Source organism: Anthonomus grandis, chromosome 18 (assembly GCF_022605725.1).
Source record: "Anthonomus grandis grandis chromosome 18, icAntGran1.3, whole genome shotgun sequence".
NCBI lineage: Eukaryota > Metazoa > Arthropoda > Insecta > Coleoptera > Curculionidae > Anthonomus > Anthonomus grandis.
Window position 1 is genome coordinate 8,831,256 of NC_065563.1, and position 12,293 is coordinate 8,843,548.

The following is a 12,293-nucleotide window of genomic DNA, read 5'->3' on the forward strand; positions in this document are numbered from 1 at the left end:
GATTTATTATTTAATTGTTTATATCTTGTACTTCCCATTCTATTTATTGTAGCGACAGCAGTAATATTGTCTAACCTAAGAAGAATATTACAGTTAATTATATTTTTTGCAAAACATTTTAAGGCATAGAAAGCCGCTTGAAGTTCTAAAATATTTATATGCTGATTTTGTTCTATACTGTTCCAAAACCCTTTCGCTCCCTCTCCTTTACAAAATGCACCCCAACCTGAGGTAGAAGCATCTGAAAATATTTCGAAATTAAAGGGAGGTTGCTTTAAATTTTTGTCTTTGTTGGTGATGTTTTGAAACCACCAATTAAATTCAATACTTAAATATTGAGGAATTAACATATTTTTGTTATAATTCATGTTATTGCATTTTAAATTTTTTAGTTTAACAATTTCAAATGGTTTAGTGTGTAACCAACCGTAATTTAATCCTGGTGACACTAATTTTCCCACAAAAGAAGCAAAGTCTCTGATTCTGCACCTAACTTTGCTTTGAAACTTTAAAATTAGCTTTTTTAATTTTGATATTTTTTCTTCTGGTAGATACATATTCATAGAGGAAGTATTAAATACAAAACCTAAGTATGTTATTTCTTTAGTTGGTGTTAATATACTTTTTTCAAAATTTATGACTAACCCTAGTGAAGTAAGTTTGGCTAAAGCCAATTTGGTAAATTTTAGGCATTCAATAAAGCTATTTGACATAATTAAAATGTCATCCAAATATATAACTAATTTACAGCCTAACGCTCGCAAGTAGGTGGCCACTACTTTCATTATTTTAGTAAAAATATAGGGTGCTACATTCAACCCAAAAGGAACACAATTAAATTCAAAAAGTTCATTATTAAACTTAAACCTCAAATATTTTCGATATCTTTGCGCTATGGGTAACAAAAAATATGCGTCTTTTAAGTCTAATTTTGTTAAATAATCATTCTCTGATAATAAATTCTTAACTGTTCGATAATCTTCCAATTTAAAGTGCTTTACAGCAATAAAGGTATTTAATTTCTTTAAATTAAGAACAAAACGATATTTTCCATTTGGCTTTTTAATCAGAAAATATGAAGAAAGAAACTGATTCTTTTTATATGTACATCTTGAAATAACCCTTTTTTCCAGTAATGATTTTATTTCCTTTAAATAGGTGCTTTTATGGGTACAATTATTATTCATAATAAATAATTTATTTTTGGGTCTTGAATGGAAAGGCAATTTAATCCCGGTAACCCAGTCTAAAATCTTAGAATTATTGGTAAGTTTTAACCATTGGTATTTAAATTTTTTTAATCCTTTTAAAAGAAGGAGCTTTTATATTTGATTAAAATAACTAAGCCATTAAATACGCAATTTCTTTTGAAGCACTATGACTATATGCTTATGCAACCCAAAAGACTAGACTCGTTATAATTTGGTACACAAGACGTGTACGGGCTTTTTGTAGTCAAGACAACTACACCCATTATAACATGGTAGGTACACAAGATGTGTACGGGTTTTTTGTAGTCAAGACAACTACACCCATTATAACATAGTAGGTACACAAAACGTGTACGGGCTTATTGTAGTCAAGACAACTACACCCATATTATAATATAGCACAAGATGCACAACAAATTCTATATAATAGAACACAAGACGTGTACAGGCTTCTTGTAGTCAAGACAACTACACCCTTTATAAGTTAGTATGCACACAAAATGTGTACAGGAATTTCTATAGTCAATTCACACGTTACACTCAAAATTTATCATTAATTTGTACCTTGCAATTCTAAAGAGGAGTCTGACCGTAATTGTCTCTCCAAACGTGCAAACTTCCTTCGCATATCGTCCAATTCCTTTAACACTTTCCTTTTCCGTAAACATTATATCACTATCACTTAACGTTAATACAAAATAATAAGTTTTTCGTAATAGGTTTCAACCGAAATTATCACACCGAGAAATAACACCGTACGTGAAGGCACTTAAATTTGAACTGAAGCAGGGCACGGGTTTGCGGGAACAGCAAAAAAGTTTGTTTACTTTTAACACAGTGCGTGATTCACTAAAATATGAATACCTACCATTTAGATCACAGAAGAACAGAGATGCGAAGAATAATTACATTTACTTTCTTTTCCGAAATTTCACTTAAAAACTCAATTTTAAAAGAGGAATTTAAACGATCCCCATTAAGTCCCATGAGAACTGAAAATCTGAAAGCCATGTTGCCGATCCTATACCTATCGAAAGAACGTTGCATTCTAGTTATAGTGTGCTGCCTATAAGAACTACTATCAAAATCTACATAGAAGAGTTTTTTAGTAAATTTTTGCGCCCGTCATTTTTTTCTAGTCAATTTTTGCGCTCGAAAATTCCGCCTGTTTAAAAGATAATCACAATCAGTCATGCCAGATATTGATTTAAAAATAAAACACAAGTCGTCAATTATTACGCCTTAACTCAAGTTTACCCGCCGTAACGCAGAGGCACGCAACAAACCGGGATGCTCAATTTGACAACATAGACTAATAATTTTGGCTTGCGATGCTAGAGCTCGCTAAGGCATCCTTTTAGGATCCGCAAATTTAACATTGGAATATTCATCTGGTGCGGAGCTATTTACATCTGTGCTATGGGCTTTAATAGATCTGCTGTACACAATTTTTTTTCTTTACTTTCTAACGCGACTCCCTCGTACACAACCACGACATTTCAAGTAACACCCGAACAAATAGTTCTACTCCTTTCGGCAGAAAAAAAAAGGGATACTAATGAGGTACTGAGTAGCTGTGCTAACTTTAATACTATACAAAGAAAAACTGGAACTATCTATAGAAAAAATGAACTTAATGGGCTAAGTTACGTTTTACATGATTTTTTTAAATTATTTTTAAACATTATCTCAATTTACCAGATGTGCAAAACGAGATACTTTACATTTTGTTAAATAGTACTTTTTCTATGTTATTATGTAATGAATAAATATAGTTTAACATAAAAACGAGGCAATGAGAAAGTTTCAGATAAAAAACGGTTGATATAAATATAAGTTAGTGAATATCTGGTTAAAGCACAAGCTATTTTTGGCAATTTTTTTTCTCCCCTATATTTTTTGAATAAACTTTGAATTTAAATTTTCCAGACATATTAAGTTTCTCCACTTCCTAAAATAACAAATAAATAACCACTCTCTATCGCAAACACACTTGCTCATACCTCTCACGCTGCTCCCTCTCCAACACCAACTGTCCACTCAACACCTCCTCCTCTCCATTCTCCTTCTGCATCGCCAAATTAACACCCTCTTTCTGATCCTTCTGAGTCAACGCCAAAACCGCGTTCGCCTCCTGTCTGAGCTGCTCCAGACGCATTCCTAACTCGTTCTTCAGATCGACCGAGATGTCCAGCGACTCGTTGTGACTGTGATGCTCCACCATATCGATCAAATCCCCGAAATTCGGCGCCAAATGGACCCGAGTCTTATTGAAACTGTCGAAGACGCGACTGGAGTTGGTCGTAGCGCCGCTGGACGCGTCCAAATTGACGTCATCCTCTATAATCGGGTCCGTGCAGGAGTTACGGTTCAGCAGGTTGTCCACCAGGGTGTTGTTCAGTTCGTCTTCGGCCTGGGCGAAGTATTGAACCAGTTCGGTCAAGAGGTTACGTAGGGAGACCACTTGGCGTTTTAGGGAGTCTCTGTAAAGTTAAAAATCGCTATATTACCATGCGTAAATGGGATAATTGAAATTCAAAAATTTTTGATTTGCACAAAAAACAAAAAATAAGAACATTTCACGATTATGGATAACCGATACACTAAATCATTACAAAGATCAGTCACGAACAGGGCAGTATTGACTTTCGCCCAGTAAAAAATAATACTGTAGATTGAGTACACTGTGTCCCATTTTGGATGAGACTGCAGGGTATCTCTGTCATATTTTAAGATAGAGCTTTGCGGTTTTCGCGACCCTGTATCACTTTTTTGTAAAACTTTTAAAGCCACAAACAGAAATATTCTAACTACTTTTGTTCCTGAAATACTATATATAAAATTTTAATTAAAAAATAAATATTTTTTAAATGGAACACCCTGTATATTTTAACGTCAAATTTTTGCATTTTTTTTTCTGAATACATTGATGTATCACAACCTACTCTTTAGTAAATTTTAGCTTCAAAAATCAGAAAAATCCATATTTATTTTTGTTTTTAATAGTAGGCCATGAATTCTTACACACATGCCTTTAATTATTACTTTTTTAAAACGCCATGTGATTTAAACCTGTTTATTTAACTATATTTTAAACATTAACTTAAAATATTAATATAAACATAAAAATGTTAAAAACAAAAAAAATATATCGGACTAGGTTTAACATTAAAAACTAATTAGTAATTACAAGAATCAAATTAGAAAATTAATTACAAAAACCATAAAAAAAACAACAAATATAAATGTAATAAAACTGTTCAAACTGCTGTCCATTTTGTCTTATACAAAAACCACATACAGTCTGTATTCGTCTTAAGGCATTTAAAACTACACACAACCGCAATGTCTAGGAATAATTTAGAATTTTCTTAATTTTTTTTTTAATTTGTTAAAATTTTATTTACTTGCTATAAATATAAAAATATCTAGACTTTATCCTTATTTTAGACTGCTTAAACCACACTGTACATTTTTCTACTTAATTTATTTATCTCAAATAAATAAACAAATACACATATCGTTATTTATTGTCTTGAATTCTTTTACCAAAAAAAAGTGTTTGCGTTTTTTTGGAAAAAAGTTTGTTCATAGAGCTCAGTATAGTTCTTGCTAACCATGCAGCGCAGACATTTAACGAGAGAAGAAATGATACGAGCGGTGGGCCTTTTAGATGGTGGTATGACGCAAGCACAGGTTGCAGTGAACATGGGCACTACTCAAAGCGTAATTTCACGCTTATATGCACGGTATCGAGAAGAAGGCGATGTGGCGGAAAGGCATAGAGGTCGCTTACGTATTACAACCCCTCTACAGGACCGCTTTTTACACTTAAATGCTCGAAGACGCCCCACTGTAACAGCACCAGAATTGCAAATCATGCTACAGCAAGTGCATAACGTTGAGGTTTCAGCCGATACTGTACGCCGACGTTTGCATGAAAACAACCTACGTAGTCGTCGGCCTTTAAGGGTGCAACCGTTGTCCTGGGGTAATCGAGGAGTACGACTTTTGTGGGCGGAAGAACATTTGTTGTGGCAAAATGAAAGTTGGGCAAATGTGCTGTTCACTGATGAGTCTCGGTTTGGAATTTACCCCGACTCAAGAAGAGTTCGCATGTGGAGAGAGCCTGGAAACGCAAACCGCCTGTGCAATGTCCAGGAAGTGCATTCTTTTCGTGGCGGAACCATCATGGTTTGGGGAGGCATTAGTATTGGAGGAAGAACAGACCTCATTTTATTAGAAAACTTTTTAACTGGCAGATTATACGTGGATCAGATACTGGCACCTGTTGTTATTCCGTATGCAGCAGCAATTGGTCAAACCTTTGTTTACATGCACGACAATGCCAGACCACACACTTCAAGGGTTGCTAGAGAGTTTCTAGAAATGAATAATATCGATGTCTTACCATGGCCACCTCAATCCCCGGACCTAAACCCCATTGAACACATGTGGGATATGCTTCAAAGAAGAGTTCTTCGTATGGAAAGACCAAGAGACAATAGAAGAACTTTGTTTCTGACACTTCAAGAAGCCTGGAATGAGATACCCCAAGATGATATTGATCATTTAATTCTAAGCATGCCCAGACGATGTCAAGCAGTTGTGAACAGTCGTGGAGGTCATACAAGTTATTGAATATTGTTTTTGTTTATTTTTTGTTAATTTAAAATTAAGAATTAAATTTTTGTAAAACCTAGTTTCTCAACAACTTTAATTTTTTTGCATTTTTTTAGAAAAAATATAAATTATTTAAAATTTTTTGGGTTTTTTTATTACCTTATAAACTACTCTTAAACTTGCAAATAAATTTAAAAAAAAAGATCATATTAAAAAATATATATACAAATTTATTCAAAATATCCCTAGACATTGCGGTTGTGTGTATAAAGGGTTGCCTTTGTAAGTTTATGAATGCTTCTTCAGTTGTCGCTCGGAGTTCATTTATATTATTATGCCGATTTGCATAAATTTTATTTTTTAAGTACGACCATACAAAAAAGTCCAAAACACTTAAGTCCGGTGACCTCGGGGGCCATCATTGGCCCGTGTGTGCCAATCCAACGTCTATCAAAATGGGCACTTAAATATTCTCTAACTACCCTTGAATTATGAGCGGGCGCTCCATCTTGCTGGAAATATATTTGATGTCGCTGGGCTAAAGGTATGTCCTCCAGCAACTCTGGCAAATTATTTTGCAATATATTTAGATATCGTTGGGCAGTTAAGCTACCCTCAAAAATTGTATATACAATTTTAGTGCCCAATACAAAACAGGAAACACTAAAACCAAATCGGCCTTGTTGCTGTCGTTCAAAAGTAATATGTTGGTTTTCTTGATACCAATGTCTGGTATTTTGCCTATTAAATATGCCACTACTGCTTATATGGGATTCGTCAGACCATATTACCTTTTTTACAAAATCCGGATCTTCATTAGTTTTGGTTAAAAACCAATTAGAAAATTCCAGTCGTTTAAACGGATCGTCAGGATGCAATTCTTGAATAATATTTATCTTATACGGTTTAAATTTATGCTTTTTTAAAATTTTTTGCACTTTTGTTTTGGAAACTCCTATCTCTTCCTCTATCTTTCTACAGGAAATTTGGGGTCTTGCTTCCACACACGCTAAAACATTAATTTCGCCAGCTTCATTTCTATCAACATGGGGTTGCCTAGGTTTTGAATAGCAGCCATAATTTAAAAGATTAGATTTTAACCGGAATACCGTAGCCCGAGATGGCTGACGTCTTTCTGGAAACCTAATAAGATCTTTTTTATTTTTTGAATTTTGTAACAAAATAAAATAAGCTAGAGCTTTACCTATTTAAATATAATTGCTGCGCCGCTTCGACATTTTCGTTAGAAAGGTTTAAACATTTTATATCATACTTTTCAAAATTTTGGAATTCCATATTTTCACCGTCAGCCATCATTATTGATATGTATTGAGTCTGTTTGTGACTTAGTTTCCATGAATGCAATAAACAAAACATTTTTTTATGCATGTGTCAAAGAATTCATGGCCTACTATTAAAAACAAAAATAAATATGGATTTTTCTGATTTTTGAAGCTAAAATTTACTAAAGAATAGGTTGTGATACATCAATGTATTCAGAAAAAAAAATGCAAAAATTGACGTTAAAATATACAGGGTGTTCCATTTAAAAAATACCAAGTTTGAGCCCAATCTTAAAAACAGTGCATTGGGAAAAAAAATTAAATACGCCACTGACTTTTATGTAAAAATATCTATTATAAGCAGTTTTCATTTTTATTCATCTTATACAGGGCCTGAGAAATAATAACATCTCCAAAAGTGAACATTTTTGTTTTCGCCCTGTATTTCAGGAACAAAAGTAGTTAGAATATTTCTGTTTGTGGCTTTAAAAGTTTTACAAAAAAGTGATACAGGATCGCGAAAACCGCAAAGCTCTATCTTAAAAAATGACAGAGATATCCTGCAGTCTCATCCAAAATGGGACACAGTGTACAGGTGTAGGGCAATGAGGGAAGACGCAGGACAAAATATGCAAGCACATATCAAAATGTCAGCGCCGCACGTCAGCTGTTCTGTTTTCGAACTGTTTTGCTAGTATAATTTTTCTTTAGTTTTTTCCAAAATTAATTTATAATTTTATTGCATTTCTGATTGTGGTGACTTAATATGGCATAAAGACTGAAAACAAGTTTTTTGGTAGCGTATTTTGTGCAAAAAATAAGTGTACACAACATCAAAATAGTGTGATTATCAGCCCAGTGTTCTTCTTCTAAGTTGGAATTGTCTGAATTTACTTTCCAGCATGAAGTGTAACGTTTGCGGGGGCAAAAACAGAAAAGTTTTTAAATGCGATGGATTATGCAAGACTTGTGCAGGCTCTTAACCTCCTCAGAAGTTTTACAACTTAATTCTATTCTCGAGTCATGATATTTCACTATAAGAAATATTTGACTTTTGAGCCTTGTACTTTGCTAAGGAATACTATTGAAGATAAAATTCAGATTATCCCTGGAACGCACGAAATTATTTCCTTACTAAAAAAGAAAATCGACGATTTGGAAAATATGCAGAAAATTTACAATACCATGCCTATGACATACACTACCGCTCACAAGTACTTGCCCACATATGACTGTTTTAAAGTTATAACTAAAAATAATAAACCCATCAGTTATTCTTATGAAACGGTTTATTTATAACAAAATGAATATAAACAATACATTTTTCAATTAATTAAATTTAAGAAAATCAAATTTTGGATTCATCTCCGCACACATGGACGGATACATGTCCGCCTCGATTTTTAATAACAGCTTCACAGAGTTCGGTAGTCTTCTAATTAATTTGTCCAAAGTTTCCTGAGGTATCTTGTGCCACTCTTCTTAGATGATCCTCCACCAGTGTTCTTTTGATGTGGGATTCATGATTTTCGCACTTGTCTATCCAGTTCATCCCACAGTAATTCGACAACTTTCAGAAGATGTTGCCTTTGTAATTGACCTAAATATTGCTTGCACAATTTCGACGTGTGCTTGGGGTCATTGTCATGTTGAAAGATGAAGTTTTCCCCAATTATTCGAGTACCAGAAGGAAGTACATTGTCACTTAAAATTGTTTTGTAACCTTCTTTTCGAAGAATTCCCTCTATTCTAATTAGATCGCCCACCGCAGATCCTCCGAAACAACCCCACACCATTACCGAACCACCACCGTGTTTAACTGAGGCTACCGTACAGTTCTCAGTGACCCTTTTATTGGCATAACGGCGAATAAAAACTCGCCTCTTTGTTCCAAAAACCTCGAATTTCGACTCGTCACTCCAGAGAACTTTCTTTCAGTCAACAATGGTCCATTCTTGGTGTGATTGGGCCCACTTAAGTCTTTTCTTCTTATTAACATCCTTCAGTAGCGGTTTTGATACAGCTAAACGTCCTTTAAGACCAGCATTATAAAGTCGCCGTTTTACTGTCGAAACACTGACCGCTTTTTTACGCTCCTTGTTGATTTTTGCTATGATTTCAGGGGCAGTAAGGCGTCTATTGTGTTTGCTTGTAATTATAATATTTAAATCCTCCTTTGAACTTGTTGCCTTTGGCCTTCCGGATCGAGGTTTGTTGCTAATAGTCCCTTCTCTGGTTAATTTCCTAACATTATAATCGACAATCCGCCTCGGAATTCCCAAATCCGGCGCAATTTGACGGTTAGTCTTTCCAGCCTTATGAAGTCCAATGATAATACCTTTTGTTCTACCGATAACTCTTTTGTGTTAGCCATTTTAAAGAATGTTGAAAAACGAGCAAAGAAACGGTGACAATCGTCAATAAGCCAGCGAAATTATTTACCAATGTTAATCAAAATCAATTCTTGAAGACTAAACGCCTTTAAATGTTTCAAATTTCATCGGAAACGAGCTGTAAACAGATTAGTTTTTTAGAAGTGCACATTTTCACTACATTGTTTGTTATTTGCAAGACTATTTACCTATTTATAAATACCCAGTGTTTTTCAACGAACCATAGTTGATAGGTATGCTGTCTAAGCATATATGCAATTTACAAAAGAGATATAATCTAAATATAGGTATTAAGATAAGATTTTTGTATCTAATTTAAAATATTAAAAAGAATACATGGTGGGCAAATACTTTTGAGCGGTAGTATACAGTAATATTTAGTCCACCTCAGGTAAACAAGTCCAAAGTAAACTTACCAACCTTAATTCACCTAGCCCAAACTGAACCATAACATAAAAAAATTGAGACTGACCTAAAGCAAAATATTAAGTCTTCTGACTATTAGAGGTACGCGAAGTACCTCAAGTACTTCAAATGGGTATTAATTTGTCAAGTGTCATAACAAACAAGACCTAAATGCTTTAAAGGAGGCCGAAAAGAAACTTACGGGATATGAAATAGAAATACCGACATTAAGAAGACCTAGAATAAAGATACCTGGATATGATGGGAAACAAATCAGCAGAGATGATTTGCCAAATTGTATAGGGGAACAAAACCAATTTATTGACCAAAAAGATGAGCTCAAAATCACATTTTTGAAGAAAATTAGAGATCGCTACAGAATTTCCGCTGAGTGTTCTTCAACTCTGTTCCAGAGATTTATTTAGGAAGATATCACTGTTACCCGTTGTTTTAATTGTCAAGAATCTTTCCATAAAGGCGACTCTTGTCCAAACCAACCTTCCGGCGAAAAATGTTCTGGAGCCCATGGTTCCATTGCTAAACGACGACGATTTAAATAACTAACGATTCTCATTGTCCTTCCTATCAATACCTACTGTCTGTTTTAAGGAGTAACATTGCTATAAACTGTGATGTGTTGGGCAAAAATTTTGATATGAATATCATATTATCTTAACACTCGAAGCATAAGAAAGAATTTTAATGAATTAGTTGGTAGCTTTCTTGAGGGATGTGATCTCAAACATTGTCACATTATTATTCTTACTGAAACATGGAAGCTGGGTGACGATAAATTTTACATTGATGGCTATTCTAAGTACTATAATAAAGCCGATTTTAAAATTAAAAATTTTAAATGGCAAGGGGTATCGAGTAATAGCTTGTTTAAAAGGTCTTTCGAAGTCTTTTATTTTGACGTTTGATTTTTTTTAAATCGGTCGATTCGTTTTTGAGGAAATTCGAAAAATCTTTGTATATCTTAATTTGTTCAGATAGAAAACAAAAACATAAAAATATCAGTGTTTATTTCAATAAGTGTTCAAAATGTTGCCCGTTTTTGGCCAAACAATGTAGGCGGTGTTAAAATTCCTGACGGACATTTTCAAAAACATGTTGTGTGATATCATGGCAGCTGTCGATGATGCGTTGACGAAGTTCATCCAAACTTTCAGGTTGGGGAGTAAACACAATAGATTTCAAATGACCCCATACAAAAAAGTCTAACGGCGTTATATCAGAAGATCTAGCAGGCCATTCTATAGGCCCCCTTCGCCCTATCCATTTATCTGGAAACTCGTCGTCTAGCCATTGCCGAACGGGAAGAACATAGTGAGGAGGAGTGCCGTCTTGCTGGAAATATATTTCAGCCTCATCAACTATAGGGTTTCTATGATCATCGATTTGGTTTTCAATGGATTCAGTGATAAGCGGATTGATGGTATTTTCCAACATATCCAAATAAATGTCTCCATTTAAATTTTCGTTAATAAATAATGGCCCAATCACTTTATTTCCCAAAATGCCTGCCCATACATTAATTTTTTGAGGGTACTGGGTATGCCCTTCTACAAATGCATGCGGATTTTCATTGCACCAATATCTACAGTTATGCTTATTAACAAATCCATTTAGATAAAATGTTCATTCATCGCTGAAGCAGATATTCTTTACATGAGTAGTATTATCATTAATCGCTTCAGTCATTTTTTCACAAAACTCAACTCACCTATCGAGATCGTCTTCGGTGAACTCTTGCATTATTTAGCCGACGAAGTTGACGATGAGGAAGATAACATCCCCTTAAGTGTTTTACGGAGTACGGTTACGAATAAGATATTATTCGTAACCGTTGGCTGACAAATGACATATTCTGTCATTTGTCAGCCAATTGTAACGAACGTGTTTACCATCGGTTTCAAAATTATTAAGTTTTTAAGTGGGTTAATGTCTTTAAAAGTTAAGTTATTGTGTAGGAGAGTATTCCGCTCGCTGTAAACAATGGGTAAAGTCCAAAAAGAAGACACTGCCAAGTCCCATAACTTAATAGTCTCATAATTTACAACAATAACATAAACAAACCAGTGTCATTTATCAAGAGTGCATCTAACCACATAATTTTTTAATTTTTATTTTTCTCTGTGCATTAAACCTTAAGTAGTGTTGGACTGCAATATCGACACAGTTTTTCCTCCCACGAACAAGTGGCGTTTTCCACTTGCCTTCGTGGTGTGAGTGGAGCTGGGCGAGGGTACCGATATCGCAATGTCTGGCTCTTGCACTAAGTGTAAGACTGCAGTTACTTGCAGAGAACCTAAAAGAAATGGGGAGGTTTTTGGTTACCCTTGCGACCATTGTAGAAGCATGGTCTGTCAAAGCTG

The 12,293-nt window shown here is 34.5% G+C and overlaps 1 protein-coding gene across 6 annotated transcripts in view; it reads right to left on the reverse strand.

Moving 5' to 3' along the window:
• LOC126747071 (putative leucine-rich repeat-containing protein DDB_G0290503) overlaps positions 1 to 12,293 on the reverse strand; it is a 119,534-nt gene that overhangs the window by 77,066 nt on the left and 30,175 nt on the right. For all 6 annotated transcript variants that reach the window (XM_050455564.1, XM_050455568.1, XM_050455567.1 and 3 more), the window contains one exon: positions 3,215 to 3,694. In XM_050455564.1, coding sequence (XP_050311521.1) covers positions 3,215 to 3,694 — 480 coding nt within the window. The remainder of the gene's footprint in view (positions 1 to 3,214; positions 3,695 to 12,293) is intronic.